Source organism: Microcaecilia unicolor, chromosome 7, assembly GCF_901765095.1.
Source record: "Microcaecilia unicolor chromosome 7, aMicUni1.1, whole genome shotgun sequence".
NCBI lineage: Eukaryota > Metazoa > Chordata > Amphibia > Gymnophiona > Siphonopidae > Microcaecilia > Microcaecilia unicolor.
This window is the reverse complement of record NC_044037.1, coordinates 87,498,676-87,525,689: the sequence shown is the minus strand read 5'-3', so window position 1 is coordinate 87,525,689 and position 27,014 is coordinate 87,498,676. Positions and strand designations below refer to the sequence as shown.

The 27,014-nt window shown below is 44.9% G+C and overlaps 1 protein-coding gene across 1 annotated transcript in view; it reads right to left on the bottom strand.

Moving 5' to 3' along the window:
- PHKA1 (phosphorylase kinase regulatory subunit alpha 1) overlaps nt 1-27,014 on the bottom strand; it is a 434,625-nt gene that overhangs the window by 264,366 nt on the left and 143,245 nt on the right. The window contains 2 exon segments of the mRNA XM_030210224.1: nt 307-441; nt 11,254-11,332. Of these exon segments, the coding sequence (XP_030066084.1) occupies nt 307-441; nt 11,254-11,332 (214 nt within the window).

Here is a 27,014-nt window from a genome sequence, read left to right as displayed (position 1 = left end):
AACATTGCTTTTGACTCGTAACCAATTGTAAGCACTCGCCTCCACCTACCCTCCTCTCTTCCTTCCCGTTCACATTAATTGATTTGATTTGCTTACTTTATTTATTTTTTGTCTATTAGATTGTAAGCTCTTTGAGCAGGGACTGTCTTTCTTCTATGTTTGTGCAGCGCTGCGTATGCCTTGTAGCGCTATAGAAATGCTAAATAGTAGTAATAGTAGTAGAGTCATGTATCTTTTAAGCTGTATTTCCCTGAGTCAGACAGTGACAACTTAGTAAAAGCTACTGACTTCCACAAGGATACTCACCCAACCTGGCATAAATGTGGCTGAGAATTCGTGCTGGCTGCACCCGAATAGGGTAAACATCTGCAACAGTTTCTACTTCTATTCCATGCTTCTTCAGAATGGCCTTGATTTCATCAGTTTCTGCTAAAATAGAAACTGTGAAACAAAAAGCAGTGTCAAAAGTGGTAAAAATTAGCTGGTATCAAGCATTCAGAAATATGAATTCAATAAATGACAAGCTAGGAACCATATTCCCATATTTATTTATTAATTATATATCAGACTCTGGTATCTGATAGTGTTACTAAAGAAGTGCTATAGATACACACATAGTAACATAGTAGATGACGGCAGAAAAAGACCTGCACGGTCCATCCAGTCTGCCCAACAAGATAAACTAGCACACAAAAAAGAAATCCAAATCTCCCGTGAAAACAGAACAAAACACAAAAAAGGCGGAAGATAAACCAAAACAGACCAAAAACAAGGGAGTAAGAGCGCCAGAAAAGTTTAATAGGACCCTATTAAACTTTTCTGGCGCTCTTACTCCCTTGTTTTTAGTCTGTTTTGGTTTATCTTCCAACAAGATAAACTCACATGTGCCATTTTTTGTGTATACCTGATTTGTACCTGTCTTTTTCAGGGCACAGACCGTATAAGTCTGCCCAGCACTATCCCCGCCCCGCCTCCCACCACCGGCTCTGGCAAGATCGTATAAGTCTGCCCAGCACTATCCCCACCTCCCAACCACCATCCCTGCCTCCCACCATCGGCTAAGGTTCTTTACTTGGATTTCAGTAAGATCTTTGACACAGTCCTTCATAGGAGGCTCATAAATCAAATAAACTCAGTGGGCTAAAGTTAGGACAAAGTGGTGAACTGGATTTGGAAATGGTTGACTGACAGATGGCAGAGGGTGGTGGTAAATGGAGATAGGAATGTAAGTAATGGATTGCCTCAGAGATCGGTACTAGGGTTGATCAATTCAACATATTTGTGAGCGACATTTCTGAAGGGTTAGAAGGAAAAGTTTGCCTTTTAATGACACCACTCTCTGGATTGAGTGGACAGCGAGAAGAGATCTACAAAAATTAAAAGAACAGACAAATGTTTGGCAGTTAAAATGCCCTATGAAGAATGCTTTAAAAGGAATATGTTAGCTTTAGGAAATGCGCATAGCAAATGTCTTTGTACTGTGTTCAGTAGAAAAGGAAATGCATTTCCCTTTTTATTTCTACAGTGTTGCAGTACATGCTAAGTTTAACCTCTTGGGGTTTCCAGTTCAAATGTTGTCTAAATTATTTTATTTCTAAGTTTGTGATTCCTTGTTCTGTATTTGGTGAGGGTCTGTCAGTGTGACAGTAATAGCAGGTGGGGAAATCAGAGGGAAAGGGCGCCCTCCTTTATTTTCTGATCTGAGCTGTAGCATGCCTAACACCGGTCCTCACTCTTGCTATATAGCTGGATCCCCAAGCATCCCCAGCTGAGGAACTCCTCCAAAAGACAACCAGAACTCCCTTCTACCAAGCTGTGCAGTCGGCGACAGCATCCTTGAGCCATTGACAGCTAAGCATGTGTGGGGTGCTGGCATCAGTGGCTTAGGGACATTGCTGCTGCCTGCCAAGCTTGGTAAAAGGGAGTTCTGGCCAACTTCAGTTGACAGAGCTTGGAGATCCTCATTAGCTAATGTATGTATATTTTGAGATGGGGACAGGGCGGGGATGAGAAAACTTTGTATCCACCCACTTTGGGCTCATGCCCACCCAAAATTGGCTGTCTGGCTATGCCACTGGCAGCTAGTGCCATATAGCCAGTTGTGGCAGGTAGTGTCATACAGGCAGCTGCCATGGCAACCCAGGTGGCCTGCTGCAATGTGCTAGAAGGCTGCATCCCGTGCAACAGAGTTAGATGCTGCCACCCTGCAACATGAATGGGTACAGTAAGCATTCAACACAGGTGGGTGCAGTTAGTGTGCAATACCCGTGGTTGAGACCACTGAGTAGTCCAGGTGGTTAGTGCCACTTAACAGCCCAGGTAGTTGGTGCACTACATATGAAAGCAAACCACAGCTGAATGGAAAATCTCCAATTGGGCAATTAAGCCAGTTCCAAATCATCATTGGCTACCAAGCTTCTTCGGCTGCATTATTTCCGTAACTGAAAAATAGTGCTACCATGCAGAATCTGGTAAGCCAGATGAGTAACTGATGATGAAGTAGAGTGCACCCATTTAATTTGGTAGAACACAGCCAACAGGTGAATTGTACAGCTTTGACCAGATAGGAAATGCAAACAGAGTGAAAAAACACAACGGCCTTTACCTTAAAAATAAGAGCAGACTGGGACAGCTCAATGCATAGTTGGACAATTCAGTTCAGAAGATTTTTTTTTTTTAAGAGTAATACTGGTTATTGAAAAAAAAGTAAGTTTGCCAGCCAGCTGGCTGAAGAAGATAAAAAGTAAGGGGCCCCTTTACTAAGCCACGTGGAGGGGCATAATCGAACGGAAATGCCTATCTCCATGGGCGTTTATCTCCGAGAACGGGTCCGTGAAGGGGCGGGCCGAACCGTATTTTCAAAAAAATGGACGTTTTTGAGCTGGGCGTTTGTTTTTTTTAGCGATAATGGAAACTAAAAACTCCCAGCTCAAAAAGTCCTAATCCGAGCCATTTGGTCGTGGGAGGGGCCAGGATTGGTAGTACACTGCCCCCCCTGATATGTCAGGACACCAACTGGGCACCCTAGGTCAGTGCGGTGGACTTCAGAAAAAGCTCCCACATGCATTGCTCCCTTACCACGGGTGCTGAACACCCAACCCCCCTCCCCCAAAACCCACTACCCACAAATGTACAACACTACCATAGCTCTTAGGGGTGAAGGGGGCACCTACATGTGGGTACAGTGGGTTTTGGAGGCCTCCCATTTACCAGCACAAGTGTTACAGGTGGGGGGGGGGGATGGGCCTGGGGCCACCTGGCTGAAGTGCACTGCGGTACCCACTAAAAGTGCTCCAGGGACCTGCATACACGCAGGCCTCTAGGACTGGTTGCTGCTAATATAACATTGGCACACCAGTTGACACCTGAAGATTAATCTCTCTGAAAACGTCCTTTATTGGAATAACCACGTTTACTCACAGTTAACTGCAGATCAGAGGTTGTGCCCCACTGGCAACGAGTCTCCCTGGTACTGAGATGAGCAGTAGGTCAGAGCTGGCAGAATGCTGTACAATGCCCTCTTTCAGCCACATTCAAGGGAAGAACTAAGTTGTCTAACATGGCTAACACAGGAAAGGGAACTAAAACTGGCTTACAAAAATGGCCACTACCGCATGGCCTACAACAGGAAACACAACAGGGCTCTTCTCCCATGGTGCTTTTCCCCCTGCCTACTGGGTCAGAGCCTACCAACTACCAACATCGTGAGACTGTAACACAAGCTAATGAAATCACGAAGCCCAATACCCTACACCCACCACAATGCAATGCTGATGTGACCCTGTATTGCACCCGAGAGCCACATCTGACCCAGGGAAAGGCTGTGACAGGATCGAACACATTCTGCTGTCATGGAGGTGGGTACGGCATTTGAGGCTGGCATACAGGCTGGAAAAAAATTTTTTTAAGTGGGGTTTTTTTGGTGGGAGGGGGTTAGTGACCACTGGGGGAGTCCGGGGAGGTCATCCCCGATTCCTTCCAGTGGTCATCTGGGCAGTTGGAGCACTTTTTTGGGACTTGTACGTGAAAAAAAAGGGTCCAAAAAAAGTGACCCAAAATCGCGGTAAAAGCGCCTTTTTTTCCGATTATCAGCTAAAGACGCCCATCTCTCCTCAGCTGATAACCACGCCCCAGTTCCGCCTCCACCACGCCTCCATCAACTATATTCGTTTCCGCGACGGAGTGCAGTTGGAAACACCCAAAATCGGCTTTCGATTAAACCGATTTGGGCGCCTTTGCGAGACAAACGTCTATCTCCCGATTTAGGTCGCACTATAGGCTTTTTTTCTCTTTCGAACATAAGCTGGATAGGCACGTACGAGCATCAAATGTATGTCAATTTGGAACTATCGCCCGGCTACCGCGTGGCCCGGCCGGTAATTCCATTTTTTACGCATGTCCAATACATGTGTCAGAAAATATTTTTTATTTTCTAATGCACGGCACGGCGCTAACCAGGTGGTAATCGGCAGTGCGCACTGACTATTACTGCCTGGTTAACATGTGAGACCTTACCGCTAAGTCAATGGGTGGCGGAAAGGTCTCAGACCCAAAATGGACGCGCATCCATTTTTATTTTGCTGAACATCCATTTTGGCCCCCCCCCCCCCATAAAAAATGGGGGGGTCTTTTTTTTTTTTACAGGCGCGCTGAAAAATGGACCTGCGTGCATCCAAAACATGTGCCTACACTAGTGCAGGCCATTTTTCAGCGCATCTTAGTAAAAGGGCCCCTTAATTCTTTATAAAAAAAACAAAACACACTGATGTTACGAAGTTCATACAGGGAAAACTTGTAAAACTGCAATTGATGACTGACTGCTACACATAAAGACCAGACAGCCTAACCGATATTCAAATTAAACAGAGATTTGAGTAGAAGAATCTGTATCTACTATTCAGCCAGTTGCTGTTAACTGTTAAGGTAAGTGCACCAGAAATTACAAAATTAAATCAAATTTCAGCATACAGCAATGAGAATAAAATCCCTTAAATTAGAGTCCCAAAGAGATACCCAGCAAGTACCCACTAAGAGCCATTAAGTTCGGGAGCTGGAAGCAGGAGCAGACCTTTTGTAAAATAGGTCCAATGAAAGGCTGCAGGCCCAATCCACATAGGCACCAATGCCCACTTCATTCAAAATCTATTTGGGGTAGCGGCTGCTCCCTTTGCATCTCTGAGTCCTAGCTACTCCTCTGTCGGGAGCCATGCAAATTAGACATCTTCCCCAATAGTCTAATAAGATTCGCACCCAAACAATTCAAAACAGACCTCACGAACCACATAAATTAAAGGGCTTCAAAATGGACTCTTTCCCACAGATAAAGGAAACATCCTACTCACTCCGTTACCGAAAGATGCTAAAAAAAGCACAATGGACCTAACCAACTATCGACCAGTAGCATCCATTCCACTCATGACCAAACTCATGGAAGGCATAGTGACGAAACAATTTACTGAATACCTAAATAAACACTCAATTCTGCACGAGTCCCAATCAGGATTTCGGACGAATCACAGCACCGAAACTGTTCTAGTGTCCGCAATGAACTCATTTATACTAGAACACTTCGGAGTAGGAGGCACTGTTCTCAAATGGTTCAAAGGATTCCTGACCACAAGATCATACCAAGTAACAACGAACATGGACAGATCACCACCATGGATACCCGAGTGTGGGGTTCCCCAGGGATCCCCTCTCTCACCAACATTATTCAACCTAATGATGATACCTCTAGCCAAGCTACTAGCCAATCAAACCTCAACCCCCACTTTTATGCAGATGACGTCACAATTTACAACCCATTCAAACATGATCTAAATGAAATCATCAATGAAATAAACCAAAGCCTCCAAATAATGCACACCTGGGCAGATGCATTCCGACTAAAACTTAATGCAGAAAAAACACAATGTCTTGTACTCACCTCATAACATAACACAAAAAACTTCAACACCATAAGCACACCATACTGTTCCCTCCTGGTCTCACAAAACCTGAAAATTCTTGGAGTCACCACTGATCGTAACCTCACGCTTGACACCCACGTGAAAAACACAACGAAAAAGATGTTCTACACCATGTGGAAACTTAAAAGAGTAAAACCTTTCTTCCCGAGGCACATCTTCCGTACCCTGGTACAGTCAATGGTAATAAGTCATCTGGACTACTGCAATGCACTGTTCGCTGGGTGCAAAGAACAGACAATCAAAAAACTCCAAACTGCCCAGAATACGGCCGCCAGACTCATATTTGGAAAAACTAAATATGAAAGTGCAAAACCACTAAGAGAAAAACTTCACTGGCTCCCACTTAAGGAACGGATTGCGTTCAAGATCTGCACGATTGTACACAAAATCATTCATGCAGACGCCCCAATCTACATGCTAAACCTCGTGGACCTACCTCCCAGAAATGCCACAAGCTCATCTCACAAATTTCTCAACCTGCACTACCCTAGCTGCAAAGGACTGAAGTACAAACTGATGCATGCCACTACCTTCTCGTAAATGAGTACGCAGTTATGGAATGCATTACCCATAGACTTGAAAGCAATCAACGAAATATCTATCTTTCAAAAATCTCTGAAAACATTCTTCTTCAACAAGGCCTACAATGAGAACTGATAACCTCACTAAGTCACTTCACCAACCCACTCAATTATGAAAACCTACCTTCTATAACCATCCTAATCACTCCCTTCCTTCCTCCCTCTTCCCTTCCTTGATCGCTACACATGACTAACTATCTAATATCCTGATATGACAATGTCAACAGGTCTATGTAAGCCACATTGAGCCTGCAAATAAGCGGGGGAATGTGGGATACAAATGCAATAAATAAATAAATAAAATAACAGAGAAAGAATAAAAAGAAGAGACTCTTGGGGGGGGGGGGGGGGGGGGATTAAACTTGAGGAGAGCTAACAAATGCCTGGACTTTTCTATTGTGAATCAAACAACTAGATAACACTTGAAAAAAAAAAAAAAACAACCAAACACTAGCTGACAAACTGAATTTGTAACAGTGGTTGCACTGAGGAAACTAATGCCACACAGAAATAGGAGTTTAGCCTTACTCCTAGAGATTGCAACAAACACTTACTGTCTGTAGATAACCTGAAGTTCTACAGTTCCAGTGACTAACAACTAGTGGAAATGGAACAACTTCCAAGCAGTGACTTTTGGTCTGGACAAATGTGCTTTCCTTGAAGAAAACTGAAAACATCCCTCTGACTGATGAGCCAGATAAAGGAACTTAACAGGAAGGAGTGGCAATCAAGCATAAATTACCGAGAGAAAAGATCAGTAGAGAATATTATAAGAGACTAAAACTGATATTGAAGAATGCATTAGCATCACGGAATAAAGAAAGGGAATGTGGACTTGATATACTGCCTTTCTGTGGTTACAATCAAAGCAGTTTTTATATACAGGTACTTATTTTGTACCTGGGGCAATGGAGGGTTAAGTGACCAGGTCCCCAGGATCAAAGTCTGTTGCACTAACCACTAGGCTACTCCTTCACAGACATTAATCAGCTGGCAATTCCTGCTCTCTCACACAGTACTGGAATTGTAGACTAGCCTCTTGAGCTTGAAAAACTGGATGTATGACTGAGCAAACTGCTCCATGCCCACAAATTCATTTATAAGAATCAGTGTATGCCAAGACTATACATTCCCCAAGCTGAAGTAGAAATGGGTCCGATAGATTATATCTATCAAACTACTATCATAACTTACTTAACAACATCATCAGATCCAAATACGCAAAAAGTGTTGGATTCTGGATGTTTAATTTCATATTTCATCTCCATCATTAAATTTGGACAAGTGTTCCCACAAGTAGAAGAAATGAGTGAGAATCTACTGGTACCAAAAGAGAAGGAAGCAAAAGAATTTGTGGAGGAAGAAAGAAAAAAAAACATCTTCAAGGAATTAGATCAGCAAATGAGGAAAAACAAGTGGCAAATGCATAACTAAAATGGGAAATAAAGTGTTACTCCAGGAACTATCCATTGATCAAAACTGGATACTTGAATGAATAAAAGTAGGTGAATTGAAACGTAAGGATTAGCAATTATTGATAGATGCAGCCCAGGAGAGCAGATTACAGAAAAGATGGTTTATAGTAAGCATAGAAAAAAAACTGGTACAATGGATATCCATAGATTCTGTAGGAAAGCAGTACAAAAAAAAGGTCACATCTTGTAGCTGGTTACAAAGTTCTGATAGCAAAAAAAAAACCCAAACATTAAAATGCCGCAAAGAGAGCATACTGCATATTTAGTGAGAGGTCACTGTGATTGCCACAAAGAATTATCACCACTGATTGGATAATGAAATTACCTGGTTTATCTCTTGACAGAAACAAATATTTTGTATCACTGAATAATAATCATTGTTTGGGTAATGAAACCACCTGGTTATATCTTGAAAGGAACAGCAAAGATTTTGTATGATTGATGCATGTAATATTAACCCCTGAAGCAACCTGTCAACTAAACATGTTGGGTTGCACAATAAACCCACCAAAAACATACTGTATTCAACTGTACTCTACTACAATAGCCCTTATGGCTGCAGGTTTCACCTATATATAGGTACAGTAGGTTTATAGTGGGTTTTGGAGGACTCGCATGTTCCACCACAAATGTATCAGTTACAGTAGGATACGAGTCTGGGTTCCCTTCTCTATAGTCCACTGCACCGACCACTAGGCTACTCCAGGGACCTGATTGCTGCTCTAATAAAACTGGCCATAACATCTGAAGATGTCAGAGGCTGGTATGTACAGTTTCTTTCATATTTTTTTTTTTTTTTGGGGGGGGGGTCAGTGACTACTGGGGGAGTAAGGGGGGGATCATGCCTTAATCCTCCAGTGGTCATCTCATCATTTAGGGCACCTTTTTGTGACTTTCGCATGACTAAAACAGGTCTAGACCAAAACATCTAACTTTTAGCCCTGGACATTTTTGCTTTGTTCTATTAAGGCAAAAAAACATCCAAGTTTTGGGAACACTCAAATCCCGCCCCCAACATGCCCCCTTGTGATTTGGACACACTGCAGAGAAAAATGTCTCAAATCGGAGTTTCAAAAACCGCGATTTGGACATTTTTCAGAGAAAAACATCCAAATGCTACTTTATGCCATTTTTGAGACATTTTTCTCTTTTTGAAAATGAGCCCCTACATGTCTCTCACAATCCCTGATCTTTCTCCTCTATATCACTGCCTGAATGACGTGGCTTTGTGGATACATACTTATTGACTTGTTCTCAACCCAGGTAAAACTGTAGCATGTTGCTGGTCTGGTCATCTAGACAGTCTTTCAATCAAGCCCCTTTTATTTGGTTAACAAATTACTATTGTGGATTCTTTTAGATATCTTGGGGTTATAATAGATTACAAACTGTCATTTGTCCCTTAAATTTCTGGTCTTGTCAAAATGGCTTTGCCATCTTTCGCCAGTTATGAGCAGTACAAGCCTGCATGTTAACAGACTAGATTACTATAATGTTGTATATGCTGGTATTTCACAATTGAATTTAAAACCACTTGTCTTTGTTGCTTAAACAATGAGACACTGCTTTCTTCAAGAAACTGTTTACAAGATTTTCAGATGGCTGATGCAGTGCCTTGGGACTGATGCAAGACTGGGAGTGTCTTCTGTACTGGAATGATACGATCTGTAATTTTTGAGTAGTGTTTAAATTGAACTGTCTGTTGTTTTGTATTGATTGTTATGTTTTATAATTATACATATGTTTTTGTACTCCACCTTGAACAAAGGCGGAATATAAGGAATTAAAACTATATAAACTATAAACCGGATTCAGACCCTTCAAAACGTAGCCTTACGTTTTCTGTGCTATGCTTCAAAGGATGATTATATTACACCATTATATATTCAAAAATAATCACTTACAATTTTATTTTTCCCACAATAATTTGCTTGGTATTCAACACTTTTCAATATGACTGTCTGGCATATCTTGCGTACGCAGTTGTTCCTGTTATGTCTAATCGCCCTATTCGTAGCTTTTATGAACATCATCTATTTTTTCCTTGTCCAGCTACAACCTGATTGGAGAGTATGCATCACTCAGCTTTTTCTGCTTAGGCCCAGCATTGTGGAATTCACCACTGTGGAATGGTCTGATAATTGGACACTAAGATTTCATGCTAAGAAATGCAGGGTCATGCACTTGGGATACAAAAATTCAGAGGAACAGTACAATATACGGAGTGAAGTGCTTAAAGAAAAGAAGAGTGGGACTTGGGGGTGATTGTGTCTGATGACCTTAAGGTCTCCAAACAGGTAAAAAAAAGCGAGTCAAAGCCAAAAGGATGTTTGGCTGCATAAGAAGAGGTATGACCAGCAGGAAAAAAGAGGTGATAGTGCTCTTATATAAGTCTGTGGTGAGGCCCCATTTAGAGTACTGTGTGCAATTCTGGAGACCGCACCTACTGAAGGATATAAACAGGATGGAGTTGGTCCAAGGTAAGCGATCTTGGTCATAAAACATATAGGGACAGGCTTAGGAACCTCAACACATATACACTGGAAGAGAAGCAGGAGAGAGAAGATATGATAGAGACGTTTAAAATACCTCAGTGACATTAATATATAACAGGCGAGTCTTTTTCAAATGAAGGAAAACTCTGGAATGAGGGGGTATACAATGAAGTTAAGAGGAAATAGGCTTAGGAGGAATCTAAGAAAATACTCTTTCATGGAAAGGGTGGGGGATGTGTGGAATGGCTTCCTGGTGGAGGTCATGGAAACGAGGACTATGTCAGAATTTAAGAAAGCCTGAGACAGGCATGTGGGATCTCTTAGGAAAGGAAGAGTTAGTGGTTACTGACGATGGGCAGACTGGATGGGCCACTTGGCCCTTATCTGCCGCCATGTTTCTATGTTTCTAACACACTAAGGTCTGAGTTGTTGTTCAAATTAAAAAACAAAAACATTTTTTTCAACAGGAAGCCTTGGAAACAGCAATTAGTCTGTGAATTTAGTTTTATTTTATTTTTTAAATCTATTTTACTTTAGCTTGCATACTTATTTCGTATGATTGAAGCTGTGCTTCATTGATTCTTTCCTGTCATATATGGAGTTCCTTTCTATACACAGTTATATATACATTGTAATCCACTGTGACCTGCACGTCAGATATGGCAGTATATCAAATCTGGAATAAACCATAAAACAATAAATACATATGAATATATGAAATTGCCACACTAACCTTGAACTACAACATCAGGCTTTGGGACAGTAGAAAATCTTCGATTCAGAGGATCAATTTCACCAGGAGCCAGAAATCCCTAGACAAATCCAGGACAAATGAATTATAAACTAAAACACACAATGCTCACTACCTATAACTCCACCTATAATTCCAATTCCCCGAGCACCATAATCTGATAAGAAGCCTAAAGTAACACAGGGTACAGCTCTGCACTAGCCCAGCTCTGACAAGAATAACCTAGAGAAATGGTTTTGTTTGACATTGTCCATATATTCATCCATGCTAAAGAGGTGCAAAAGTCAGTTAATGTTCAGGACTCACCTACTTTATGTTGTCCAGTCTTCACAATGGTTGCACTGGAATAACCTTGGAGGTCATCTAGGATGTAACTATGCTTTATGCTAACCATATGGATGTAAGTTCTATCATAACACCTGGGGTCTTAAGAACTGCACAAAGGACCAATAGGCTGTGCACATTTAAGGGTAAATTCAAGAAAGGCTGCCAAAAGTTAGGCATCAAACATTTGAGCACTAAGCATCAATTCTATAATTGCTGTTCCATGTGGAACTGCTGCTATAGAATACTAGTGTAAGTCCATACTGAAGTGCCTAACTTCAGATGTGAGTACTTATGCTAGCTCACAGGCTGCTCGCACTCAAATTTAACGGTTAGATGCATAACCAGGGCCGGTCTTAGGCAGGGGTGACAGGAGCGGTCGCACGGGGCCTCGCACCTCCAGGGGCCCAGCGGTGCTTCCTCCCACTCCCTGCCATTCGATCCTCAGCTTTCCTTCCAGCTGCCCTGCGTTTAAAAAGTTGCAGCGGCAGCAGCAGCAAAAAAGCAGGCTCGCCTCTAGCTTTCCCTTCTCTCTCAGAGTGCACTGTGCTGCCTTTGCGGAAACTGGAAACAGGAAATTGCATCAGAGAAAGGCGGCACAGTGCGCACTGAGAGAGAAGGGAAGGTTAGAGGTGAGCCTGCTTTTTCGCTGCCGTGACTTTTAAAACACAGGGCGGCTGGAAGGAAAGGAGGGCTGTGGAAAACTGAGGGCACAGGTGGGGCTGGGGTTGGGGGCTGGGGCGAGTCGCTGGACATGGAGTGGAAGGGGAGGGCAGAGAATTGCTGGACATGGATGGGTGGGGAGGGCAGGGGAGAAAGGAGAGTTGCTGGACATGGATGGATGGAGGGGAGGGCAGGAGAAATGCTGGACATGGATGGAGGGGAGGGGAGAGAGGAGAAATGCTGGACATGGATGGAGTGTGTTCAATTGTGTATAAAGAAAACATTTGTAACAATTATGAACAACAAGTGGAGGGCAGGGAAGAGAGGAGAAATGTTGGAGGAAAGGAAAGACAGAGGAAGGAGATGCACACGAATGGAGGGGAAAGAAGAGAGGAGAAATGCTGGACATGGATGGAGGAGAGGGAAGACAGAGGAAGTAGATGCACATGGATAGAGGGGATGGGGAGAGGAGAAATGCAGGACATTAATGGAGGGAAGGGAAGACAGAGGAGGAGATGCACATGGATTTAGGGGAGAGTAGAAATTCTGGACACGGATGGAGGAGAGGGAAGAGTTGAAATGCTCGACATGGATGAAAGGGATGGAAGAGAGATGAAGTGAGATGAACATGGATGGAGGGGAAGAGAGATTGGAGAAATGCTGGACATGGATGGGGAAGAGAGAGAAAGAAGATGCATATGGATGGAGGGGAGGGAAGAAAGAGGAAGGAGATGCATACTGACGGAGATGAGGGAAAGGGAAAAGAGGAGAAAAACTGCACATGGCTGGAGAAAATAGGCAAAAGCTGGATCTACTCTATACCTCCACCAATCAAGTCCGCAGAGGACCCAGCTTTTACCTATGGATGTAGGGCAAGAAATGAAGAAGAAAGGAGGAAAGTATGTATTCTATAACATGTATACAAAAGTCCTGGGTATGCCCCTTACTCAGTCCATGCTCCATGCCAACCATGTAGTTGCGAGCTATAAATTTTGCAAACACGTTATAGCATACTGCCAAATAACACTACTTAGTGCCAACTGTTGCTTGTTACCATCAATTTTCGGCTCATCATTATATTAAGGTATGTGCGCAACTGAATTAATTCTATAACTTTCTTGTTCAACTTTGCAGGCTACGCGTAAAGTTGAGCGCACTAGTTTATAGAATTTGGGGGTTATTGTGTGTTCATCCATACCCTTGGTACAAAAGTACTGTCTCATGGAAGTTATCACTAGTAGCAACAACCTATGTTTCCTCTTGCCTACCATGTCACTTATTTCCATATGAATCATAAATAACTATAAAAGGAAAATTTAACTTTCTATACATGTAAGAAAAAAAAATTAAAAGTGGTAGTGGGGCTGTATTCATTGGTTTTCTGGCCTGATATCATGGAAGATTTTGACATGTTAACGTCTCACTGGCCAATCAAAATAAGCAATTAATAGCTGTTCACAATGACTAGTAGGTAAGACACCATCAAGACAAGTAGAATTGTTAACTTTTCCCACTGTCCAGGATCACCATATTCTCCTTCAGGCCCTCAATCTCTCTTTCTCTCTCCTGGATCCCAACAGACACAAACCTCAAGCACAATACATACACACAAGTATGCATATAGCAAATGCTACATACCTGTAGAAGGTATTCTCCGAGGACAACAGGCTGATTGTTCTCACTGATGGGTGACGTCCACGGCAACCCCTCCAATCGGAAACTTCACTAGCAAAGGCGTTTGCTAGTCCTCGCACGCCCATGCGCACGCGCGGCCGTCTTCCCGCCCTAACCGGCTCGTGTTCGTCAGTCCCGTATATAGCAAGACAAAGACAAGGGAAGACACAACTCCAAAGGGGAGGCGGGCGGGTTTGTGAGAACAATCAGCCTGCTGTCCTCGGAGAATACCTTCTACAGGTATGTAGCATTCGCTTTCTCCGAGGACAAGCAGGCTGCTTGTTCTCACTGATGGGGTACCCTAGCCCCCAGGCTCACTCAAAACAACAAACATGGTCAATTGGGCCTCGCAACGGCAAGGACATAACTGAGATTGACCTAAAAACTTATCCAACTAACAGAGAGTGTAGCCTGGAACAGAATAAAACATGGGCCTAGGGGGGTGGAGTTGGATTCTAAACCCCAAACAGATTCTGAAGCACTGACTGCCCGAACCAACTGTCGCGTCGGGTATCCTGCTGCAGGCAGTAATGAGATGTGAATGTGTGGACAGATGACCACGTCGCAGCTTTGCAGATCTCTTCAATAGTGGCTGACTTCAAGTGGGCCACTGACGCAGCCATGGCTCTGACATTGTGAGCCGTGACATGACCCTCAAGAGCCAGCCCAGCCTGGGCGTAAGTGAAGGAAATGCAATCTGCTAGCCAATTGGATATGGTGCGTTTCCCCACAGCCACTCCCCTCCTGTTGGGATCAAAAGAAACAAACAATTGGGCGGACTGTCTGTTGGGCTGTGTCCGCTCCAAGTAGAAGGCCAATGCTCTCTTGCAGTCCAATGTGTGCAGCTGACGTTCAGCAGGGCAGGAATGAGGATGGGGAAAGAATGTTGGCAAGACAATTGACTGGTTCAGATGGAACTCCGACACCACCTTCGGCAAGAACTTAGGGTGAGTGCGGAGGACTACTCTGTTATGATGAAACTTGGTATAAGGGGCCTGGGCTACCAGGGCCTGAAGCTCACTGACTCTACGAGCTGAAGTAACTGCCACCAAGAAAATGACCTTCCAGGTCAAGTACTTCAGATGGCAGGAATTCAGTGGCTCAAAAGGAGGTTTCATCAGCTGGGTGAGAACGACATTGAGATCCCATGACACTGTAGGAGGCTTGACAGGGGGCTTTGACAAAAGCAAACCTCTCATGAAGCGAACAACTAAAGGCTGTCCTGAGATCGGCTTACCTTCCACACGGTAATGGTATGCACTGATTGCACTAAGGTGAACCCTTACAGAGTTGGTCTTGAGACCAGACTCAGACAAGTGCAGAAGGTAGTCAAGCAGGGTCTGTGTAGGACAAAAACGAGGATCTAAGGCCTTGCTGTCACACCAGACGGCAAACCTCCTCCATAAAAAGAAGTAACTCCTCTTAGTGGAATCTTTTCTGGAAGCAAGCAAGATACGGGAGACACCCTCTGACAGACCCAAAGAGGCAAAGTCTACGCTCTCAACATCCAGGCTGTGAGAGCCAGAGACTGGAGGTTGGGATGCAGAAGCGCCCCTTCGTCCTGCGTGATGAGGGTCGGAAAACACTCCAATCTCCACGGTTCATCGGAGGACAACTCCAGAAGAAGAGGGAACCAGATCTGACGCGGCCAAAACGGAGCAATCAGAATCATGGTGCCTCGGTCTTGCTTGAGTTTCAACAAAGTCTTCCCCACCAGAGGTACGGGAGGATAAGCATACAGCAGGCCTTCCCCCCAATCAAGTAGGAAGGCATCCGATGCCAGTCTGCCGTGGGCCTGAAGTCTGGAACAGAACTGAGGGACCTTGTGGTTGGCTCGAGATGCAAAGAGATCTACCAAGGGGGTGTCCCACACCTGGAAGATCTGGCGCACTACTCTGGAGTTGAGCGACCACTCGTGAGGTTGCATAATCCTGTTCAACCTGTCAGCCAGACTGTTGTTTACGCCTGCCAGATATGTGGCTTGGAGCCACATGCCGTAACGGCGAGCCCAGAGCCACATGCTGACGGCTTCCTGACACAGGGGGTGAGATCCGGTGCCCCCATGCTTGTTGATGTAATACATGGCAACCTGGTTGTCTGTCTGAATTTGGATAATTTGATGGGACAGTCGATCTCTGAAAGCCTTCAGAGCGTTCCAGACCGCTCGTAACTCCAGGAGATTGATCTGCAGATCGCGTTCCAGGAGGGACCAGCTTCCCTGGGTGTGAAGCCCATCAACATGAGCTCCCCACCCAAGGAGAGGCGCATCCGTAGTCAGCACTTTTTGTGGCTGAGGAATTTGGAAAGGGCATCCCAGAGTCAAATTGGACCAAATCGTCCACCAATACAGGGATTTGAGAAAACTCGTGGACAGATGGATCATGTCTTCTAGATCCCCAGCAGCTTGAAACCACTGGGAAGCTAGGGTCCATTGAGCAGATCGCATGTGAAGGCGGGCCATGAGAGTCACATGAACTGTGGAGGCCATGTGGCCCAGCAATCTCAACATCTGCTGAGCTGTGATCTGCTGGGACGCTCGCACCCGAGAGACGAGGGACAACAAGTTGTTGGCTCTCGTCTCTGGGAGATAGGCACGAGCCGTCCGAGAATCCAGCAGAGCTCCTATGAATGCGAGTCTTTGCACTGGGAGAAGGTGGGACTTTGGATAATTTATCACAAACCCCAGTAGCTCCAGGAGGCGAATAGTCATCTGCATGGACTGTAGAGCTCCTGTCTCGGATGTGTTCTTCACCAGCCAATCGTCGAGATAGGGGAACACGTGCACTCCCAGCCTGCGAAGCGCCGCTGCTACTACAGCCAGGCACTTCGTGAACATTCTGGGCGCAGAGGCGAGCCCAAAGGGTAGCACACAGTACTGGAAGTGACGTGTGCCCAGCTGAAATCGCAGATACTGTCTGTGAGCTGGCAGTATCGGGATGTGCATGTAGGCGTCCCTCAAGTCCAGAGAGCATAGCCAATCGTTTTCCTGAATCATAGGAAGAAGGGTGCCCAGGGAAAGCATCCTGAACTTTTCCTTGACCAGATATTTGTTCAGGGCCCTTAGGTCTAGGATGGGACGCATCCCCCCTGTTTTCTTTTCCACAAGGAAGTACCTGGAATAGAATCCCAGCCCTTCTTGCCCGGATGGCATGGGCTCGACCGCATTGGCGCTGAGAAGGGCGGAGAGGTCCTCTGCAAGTACCTGCTTGTGATTGAAGCTGTAGGATTGAGCTCCCGGTGGGCAATTTGGAGGTTTCAAGGCCAAATTGAGGGTGTATCCTTGCCGGACTATTTGCAGAACCCAACGGTCGGAGGTTACAAGAGGCCACCTTTGGTGAAAAGCTTTCAACCTCCCCCCGACCGGCAGATCGCCCGGCACTGACACGTTGATGTCGGCTATGCTCTGCTGGAGCCAGTCAAAAGCTCGCCCCCTGCTTTTGCTGGGGAGCCGTGGGGCCTTGCTGAGGCGCACGCTGCTGACGAGAGCGAGCGCGCTGGGGCTTAGCCTGGGCCGCAGGCTGTCGAGAAGGAGGATTGTACCTACGCTTACCAGAAGAGTAGGGAACAGTCTTCCTTCCCCCATAAAAACCTCTACCTGAGGAGGTAGATGCTGAAGGCTGCCGGCGGGAGAACTTGTCGAAAGCGGTATTCCCGCTGGTGGAGCTGCTCTACCACCTGTTCGACTTTCTCTACAAAAATGTTGTCCGCTCAGCAAGGGGAGTCTGCAATCCACTGCTGGATCCTATTCTCCAGGTCGGAGGCACGCAGCCATGAGAGTCTGCGCATCACCACACCTTGAGCAGCGGCCCTGGACGCAACATCAAAGGTATCATATAACCCTCTGGTCAGGAATTTTCTGCACGCCTTCAGCTGTCTGACCACCTCCTGAAATGGCTTGGTTTGCTCAGGAGGGAGCTTGTCCACCAAGCCCGCCAACTGCCGCACATTGTTCCGCATATGGATGCTCGTGTAGAGCTGGTAGGACTGAATCTTGGCCACGAGCATAGAAAAATGGTAGGCCTTCCTCCCAAAGGAGTCTAAGGTTCTAGAGTCCTTGCCCGGGGGCGCCGAAGCATGCTCCCTAGAACTCTTAGCCTTCTTTAGGGCCAGATCCACCACACCAGAGTCGTGAGGCAACTGAGTGCGCATCAGCTCTGGGTCCCCATGGATCCGGTACTGGGACTCAATCTTCTTGGGAATGTGGGGGTTAGTTAAAGGCTTGGTCCAGTTTGCCAGCAACGTCTTTTTTAGGACATGATGCATGGGTACTGTGGACGCTTCCTTAGGTGGAGAAGGATAGTCCAAGAGCTCAAACATTTCAGCTTTGGGCTCATCCTCCACGACCACCGGAAGGGGATGGCCGTAGACATCTCCCGGACAAAGGCCGCAAAAGACAGACTCTCGGGAGGAGAAAGCTGCCTTTCAGGGGAGGGAGTGGGATCAGAAGGAATGCCATCAGACTCCTTGTCAGAGAAATATCTGATGTCCTCCTCCTCCTCCCACGAGGCCTCACCATCGGTATCAGACACAAGTTCATGAACCTGTGTCTGAAGCCGTGCCCGACTCGACTCCGTGGAAACACGGCCACGGTGGGAGCGTCGAGAGGTAGACTCCCTCGCCAGCACCGGCGAAGCTCCCTCCGCCGACATCGTCGGGGAGCCTTCCTGGGAGGCGGCCGCAGTCGATGTCGGAGACCTCACCCTGGGCAAGGGGCCAGACAGCGCCTCACTCGACGGTACGGTGGTGCAAGCACCCCCGGTACCGGAGGGGAAGGGCGCAACAGCTCTCCCAGGATCTCCGGGAGAACGGCCTGGAGACTCTCGTGCAGAGTGGCTGTGGAGAAAGACATGGAAGCCGATGCAGGCGTCGAGGTCAGAGTCTGTTCCGGGTGTGGAGGCTGTTCCGGGCTGTCCAAGGTGGAGCGCATCGACACCTCCTGAACAGAGGGTGAGCGGTCCTCCCGGTGCCGATGCCTACTGGGTGCCGACTCCCTCGGCGACCCAGAGCTCTCGGTACCGATGTGGGAAGGTGACCGGTGTCGATGCTTCTTTGATTTTTTCAAACGAAGCATGTCACCGGAGCTTCCCAGTACCGACGAGGAGGACGTAGAATCCAGCCGTCTCTTCCTCGGGGCCGAGGCCGAAGAAGGTCGGTCTCGGGGAGGCTGTACCGCAGGAGCCCTCAGGGTAGGAGGAGACCCACCCGAAGGCTCACTGCCACCAGCAGGGGAATGGACAGCCCTCACCTGCACTCCAGTCGAAGCACCACCGTCCGACGACATCAGCAACAGCGGAGGTCCCGGTATCACCGACGCCGCCTTCCGATGTCTCGGTACCGACGATGCAGAGGGTCGATACCTCGATGCAGTCGATGCCGAGGTCGAAGGTCTTGATGCTGTCGACGTTGATGCACTCTATGCCTCCGGTGCTGTTGGCGACGAAGAGCCCGAGAACAACAAGTTCCACTGGGCCAATCTCGCTACCTGAGTACCTGTAAAAGAGCACAAAGACTGCAGGCCTGCGGGCGGTTCCCAGCCCCCAGACACTGAAGACACGACGCGTGCCTATCAGTGAGCGAGATTACCCGGGCGCACTGGGTGCACTTCTTGAAGCCGCTGGGAGACTTCGATGACATGGGCGGAAAAATCACGCCGGCGAAATCAAAATTTGCGATGGTGACGAAGGGCACCAAAAATAAGGGAGAGAGAAAAAACCCGTACCGAGGCCACAAAAAAGGCCTACCCCGAAAGCGAAAGGAAACTTACGTCGGGGAAACAAACTAGACACACGGGAAGGGACAAAGACCGAGGTCTTTCTTTTTTTTTTTTTTGTAGCGAAATCGCGAAGACACGCGAGGGTCAACTTGAGGGGTGCAAAACGGCGGCAAAACACAACCGTCCCGAGCGCGGACAAAAGAAGTCTGACGAACACGAGCCGGTTTGGGCGGGAAGACGGCCGCGCATGCGCGGTGCGCGTCGGCGCGCGAGGACTAGCAAAGGCCTTTGCTAGTGAAGTTTCCGATTGGAGGGGCTGCCGTGGACGTCACCCATCAGTGAGAACAAGCAGCCTGCTTGTCCTCGGAGAAAAATATGTACAACATACAATAAATACATAGAAACAATCCCAAACATACATAAGCGGTCAAATATAGGTCTGACTCCATATCGCAAAAACCACTCACAAAGGCACAGGTAGTGGAATGGGGCTGGAAATTGGAATCATCATCCAACCAACATTTGTCCCACCTGGCAGCATCAACTAGGACCTTAGAGGTAGGGTCAGAAGTTGGATTGTTTGCCTTCCTTCAACCAAGAAGGCGTTTCACTTCCCCTACGCAAGTCTCTCTCTCAGTTATAGGCGAACAATATTTAAGATGCTGTGAGATTTGCAAAAGTTGTGGTGTAAGAATATCAGTTATATACCATAGATCTCTAGATCCTATGGGCTAATGTTTGTATTTGGGCTGCCACCCCCACCCCCCACAACAGCAGCCCTATCCCAGATGAGTAGGAGAGCACAGCTGTGTACCAAGCACTTCCTGTAACCCATTCTTCCTGCCACTACTGCCCATGTGATTCACAGCTCACATCAGCTGTTTGGCTCACATGGTGCTTCATAGACTTATATGGTATATATTATTCACAGTATGATTCAAACAGCTTTGAATTAGGTTGGAGAGGCTCTGACAGCAGGAAAATTGGGTTGAGCTGTGCCTAGTCTATCACACCACTAGGGTGCCATTCTCTTTCTGAAAGTTGGGATCACGCCACAAGGTGTGAGAAGAGAGAAAGGGAAATGGAGTGGGGGAGAGGGAGAGAAAGAGGTGATCACTGGCACCTATCAGTAGTGGGCAAAGGATCTGTAGGAACTTAAAAGAACAAGGGTTATTCAAGCACTGATTGAAGCCCCATTGCCCCCTCAACAATGATCCTGTAAAAACACAAGAATTCATCTTTAACAGCAGCACAGCTTCCCTCCACTACCAGGCACATTATGGAGTAATACCAAATTTTGCAAAAAGCATACTCAGGGCCTATAGCAAACCTGTCATAACATATTAGCATTAGCAGTCTGGATCCCGGGATTCTCAACCCAATCTTCAGGACATACCCGGCCAGTCAGGTTTTGAGGATACCCACAATAAATATATATGAAAATCTGCATGCACTACCTCTATTATATGGAAATTTATCTCATGCACAGTCATTGTGAGTATCCTGAAAACCTGACTGGTTGACTGTGTCCCAAGGACTAGGTTGAGAACTACCAGTCTAGACTCGCATAGTAACAACCGTAGCTATGAAAAGTCTGCACCACAAATATAACATCAGGCTCTAGAACAGAAATTCCTACTGAGGAAACAGAACAAGCCTGATTGCTTCAAGATCCAACACAGAAACCTCAAGCTGGCAGAAAACTGCAACTTGGTTACACACTTCAACATGAACACACCTTCACAAGATAGAGAAAAAGGGACCCACAAATTAGAAATAAATATATATTGAGAAAAAAATGAACTAAGAAAACAGACTCTGTATGTTGAGCAACATTGGATAAAATGAAATATAAATATTCTTCCTTTCATATTGAGTAAAATACAATAGAAATATAAATGTACTTCTTTTGTACTGAGCAGGTATCAGAAATGCACATTTCCCAAACTGATATAATTCCATTTACTAAACCACAAATAAAATGGTTACACAAGAACATAAGAAAAGCTATACCGTCCACCTAGCCCAGTATCCTGTTTCCTAACAGTGGCCATTCCAGGTCACAATACCTGGAGCAAAAAAAAAAAAACAGTAGCAACATTTCATGTTACCAATTTCACGGCAAGCAGTGGCTTCCCAATGTCTATCTCAATAGCAGACTATGGGCATTTCCTCCAGGAACTTGTCCAAACCTTTTTTAAACTCAGATATGCTAACCACTGATACTGCATCGTCCAGACCTTAACGATTCTTTGAATGAAAAAACATTTTCTCCTATTTGTTTAAAAAGTATTTCCATGTAACTTTATTGTGTCCCCTAGTCTTTATACTTTTTGAAAGAGTAAAAAAATCGATTTACTTCTACACTACTCAGGATTTTGTAGACCTCAATCATATCGCCCCTCAGCTGTCTCTTTTCCAAACTGAACAGCACTAACCTTTTTAGCTTTTCCTCATATGAGAGGAGTTCCATTCCCTTTATCATTTTGGTCACTCTTCTTTGAACCTTTTCTAATTCCACTACATCTTTTTTGAGATACATCATCCAGAACTGAACACAATACTCAAGGTGAAGTTGCACCAAGGAGTGATGCAGAGGCATTATAGTATCCTCGGTCTTATTTGCCATCCCTTTCCTAATAATTCCTAGCATCCTGTTTGCTTTTTAGGCTGCCAACGCCACACACTGGGCAAAAGATTTCAGCGTATGCTTGGTGGAAGAAGGTGGGAGCAGATTCTAGGTGGGAGAGACAATGGCAGGGATAGAAGCTGAGGTAAGGAGGAGACAGAGGGCTGATATCCGATTGATGCAGAGTGTGTGCATCTTCCTACTTTGTGCCTGGGCTGTGATGGTTTGCTGTTCTGCACCTCTAAACCAATTGCTTTTCTAGTTGGTGGTGCCTCTTCTCCTTGGCCTGTATGGTTCAACGATGACCTGTTTGAATCACAGGGAGCTCAGCGGTATAGTGCATTGTATGCTTCATTGAACCACACAGGCAGAAGAGGAGAGATATCTGTGGTTAGAGGAGCAACTGGTTTAGGGGCACTGAGCAACATTCTGTCATCACCAGGGTGTGGTTGGGAAGGGAGGGAGAAAGGCATTAGAAATCCAATAGCTTACTATAAACTTGGATACTCACTTTATCTTTTTTACTTATGCATTTATTCAAATATATTAATGTGTTATGAAATGTGCTCAGACCACATTTCATAACACATTAATATATTTGAATAAATGCATAAGTAAGAGAGATAGATAAAGTGAGTATCCAATTTTATAGTAAGCTATAGGTTGATTACCTTGGTTTTTCTGTATTGTTCTTCCTGTTATATATAGTGATTAGAAATCCAATGCCAAGAAGAAGAGAGGGGGCACAGGGATTCAGGGAGAAATGGATTGAGAAACAGGTATTGGGAGAGAGGGGGACCTATGGATTGAGGGACTCTGGGATTGAAAAAGAATGACAACTTGAGACTGAATGGGAGAATAGGGAGGGAGAAGATTTGGGGTGCAATGATTGAATAGGAATTATGAGGAAGTAGAAGAAAAACGGACTTGGGGAATTAAGTAGGAAAAGTCGGAACTTGGAGATTGGATAGGGATTTAGGGGTACAGCAAGGACTATAGGATGGAGGCAAGATCAGGGCTCAGACTAAACAAAGATTGCTTCAAACACCTGACATTGAACCACACAGGCAGAAGCGGAGAGACACCTGTATTTCTGTATTGTTTTTTTTTCTCTGTAATTTTGTAACATGCCAGAAAGATATATGGAACTTAAAATGAAAAAGGATATATTTTATTTATTTGTTACATTTATACCCCACATTTTCCCACCTATTTGCAGGCTCAATGTGGCTTACATAGTACCGTTAGGCGTTTGCCAAGACCGGTAGAGAAAAGTACAAGGTGATATTGTGGTCGACTAAAAGTACATTTGATTCAGTCACAATAGGGGTCGAAGGGATGGAAGGTTATATAATGTCCAGTACGATCGTTGGGTTAGCTGTGTTGCAGAGTGTAGACATAAAGTGTAGTCATAAATGCAACACTAACTTTAGGTGAATTTTTAAATGTATTATAGAGACACTTCCATTCAAGGAACCCTTAGCCTAATAAAACTGAAGGCCCTATATTTAACGCGATTTAACCAGTCACAAACGGCTCCTGGCTAGGCTGTTACAGCTATTATCACCATTTCCAGTTTTCAGTCGTGCTGGCCATCCTTTTGGAATGGTAGTTGAGCAGGCAACTGAAGAACTTGAGTCTCCGAGGTTACAAGGAGATCCTTGAGCTTCACTTGTCTCAGGGATGGACAGGCGGCCGTCTCTCTACCTACAGCCATTGTGCCCCCTCCTGGTGGCAGCCATGCATACTATGCTACGGATCCTTCTACATCGAGGAGTTGTGCTTCCAGAATCATCTGGACAATCAGACTATTTTATTATTATTTCAAAACTGAAATCTTGATAATTAATACTGGCTGGGACAATTTTTAAGAGTTTTGGAACTCAAGAAGCTTTTTTACTTGTTTCTTTTGAGTCACCACAATTTCTTTCAGTTCACCAGCGTATTCGCTTTGTGCTTGGGCAACTGCTCCCAAAGCTTTCTCTGGGATTTATTTGTTGCACCTTTTTATTTGTTGAGAAGGATTGGAGTGTATCCATTTTGGGACATCTGGTTGTTTTAAGCCACTGCTCTTTAAAACAACAAAGAAATGGCAGCTGAGTGCTACACTTCTTCCAATTTCTTGGCTATGTGGGCAACCTCTCTTAGGGCAGGCTAGTTTCCTATCGAGGCTTACACTTCTTAGGTGAGAGATTTGTCACCAAGTCACTGTAAGTTTCCTTCAAATTCAGGAAATATTCCAATTTAATTCTACAATCCAGTTGCATCTGTACCATTTCGAGTCTCAGTCATGTGACTAGATAGAGTTGCTGGGATCAATGGCAGTATCTATAAATTTAGTCTTGTGGCATCGGGCTCATATGAAGTCCTTAGAGTTCTTTGTTCTTTCACTGGTCACTACACACCTAGAGCTACAAAAGCGAAGATACTTACCTGTAGCATGTATTCTCCAAGGACAGCAGGCTGCCTGTGCTTTCGCTAGCCATATTTCCTTCTTCTCTTCTTTGAGTTTATTCCGGTAATCTTTTATGTTATCCAATTGTTGTATTCTTCTGTATTTCTTGAACACAGCCTCTTTTGCCCTTATTTTTTGGCCACTTGTTTGGAGAACCATATAGGCTTCCTGTTTCTCTTGTTTACTTTCCTTGTATAAAGATCTGTTCCCATATTTATAGCAGCTTTCATCTTGGACCACTGCCATCCACTTCTCCTATGCCTACCCATCAGCTCCTTCTTCAGGTATTCCCCCATTTTACCAAAATCAGCATGTCTGAAATCAAGTACTTTGTCCCAGTATGGCAATACATATGTACTTATAGAGCAAACTCAGAGTGCAGACACAAAAATCAGACTGAAGGTCCATCAAGCTCAGCATCCAGTTTCCAACAGTTACCAACCCAGGTCACAAGTACTTGACAAGATCCCAAAACAGTACAATATATTTTATGCTGATATCCTAGAAATAAGCAGTGGATTTTCTCTAAGTCATTTTAATAATGGTTTATGGACTTTTCTTTTAGGAAGCTATCCAAACCTTTTTTAAACCCCACTAAGCAAACTTCTTTTACTACATTCTCTGGCAACGAATTTCAGATTTAATTACACGTTGAGTGAAGAAATATTTTCTCCGATTCGTTTTAAATGTACTACTTTGTAGCTTCATTGCGTGCCCCCTAGTCCTAGTATTTTTGGACAGAGTAAATAAGCGATTCATCATGTCTACCCATTCCATTCCACTCATTATTTTATAGACCTCCATCATATCTCCCCCTCAGTCGTCTCTTCTCCAAGCTGAAGAGACCTAGTCGCTTTAGCCTTTCCTCATAGGGAAGTCGTCCTATCCCCTTTATCATTTTCATCGGCCTTCTCTGTATCTTTTCTAATTCCACTATATCTTTTTTGAAATGAGGTGATCAGAATTGAACACAATATTCAAGATGCAGTCACACCACGGAGAGATACAAAGGCATTATAACATCCTCATTTTTGTTTTCCATTCCATTCCTAATAATAGCTAACATATTGTGTGATGATCACTATTGCCTAGGTGGGCACACACCTGGATGTTGGAAACACTTCCTCCATATGTGAACATTAGATCCAGAGTCGCCCCCTTTCTTGTGGGTTCCGTCACAATTTGTCTGAGCAAAGCACTTTGACAGACATCAATGATCTCTCTTCTTTCCGATTCTGGCTATGGGACATTCCAATCCACATCAGACAAGTTGAAACCTCCCAACAACAGCACCTCTCCTTTCATTCCAAGCTTATGGACATCTTCAATCAGATCCCTGTCCAGCTTCTCCATTTGTGCTGAAAGTCTGTAGATAATACCATACAGATACATGGCCCATCTTCTCTTTCCAGGACAATCCATTTAGCTTCTTCCTTTCCTCAGGTCCGCTGCATTTCTGCTGCTCTATTATTTTTCACATACAGTGCCATGCCTCCACCTTTTCTGCCCTCCCTATCCTTCCTAAAAAGATTATAGTCCAGTATGGTCACAATCATTGAACCATGTATCTGTAATGACAACAATATCCAAGTTTTCTTTAACATCAGGGCTTGCAAATCTTGAACCTTTTTACTTAGGCTAGGAGCATTTGTGCTCATTGTTTTCCATGTGTTAAGTGAGTTTACATGGTTTTCTATATTAACATTACCTTCCCCACTGCCGTCATGCTTTTCCTGGGGATGACTTTCTGAATTTCCCTTGCTTCCCTTTTGTCACCCCCCACCCTCTAGTTTAAATGTCTAGAAACATACTGCCTGAATTTCTCCCCAAGGACCCTTTTTCCTGTCAAAGAAAGATGTAACCCATCAATTACAGTACAGCCTGCTATTTTTCCACATACTGCCCCATCCTCCTATGAATCTAAAACCTATTCTGTGTACCAGGCTTCAAGCCACTTTTGAACTCCACTGTTTTACGTAGTCTTTCCTCTCCCTTTCCATATGTAGGAACAGCTTCAGAAAAAGCCACAGTCCAAACTAAAGATTTGAGTCCCTCCCCAAGCTTCTGAAACGCTCTCTGTGTGCCAAACTTGCTATTGTTTGGCCAGGTCATTTGTCCCCAAATGGATTACAATATCAGTATTAGAATCCTTACTCTCTTCTCAGACGAAATTCAGTATTGGTTGGTACTTCTGGTAGCAGAGTATCCTGGAAGCATTTCACTAGATTGGGACCCTTGAACTGTGATCCTAAGTTAATGCCTCTTATAATGGAGTCTCCTAGCAG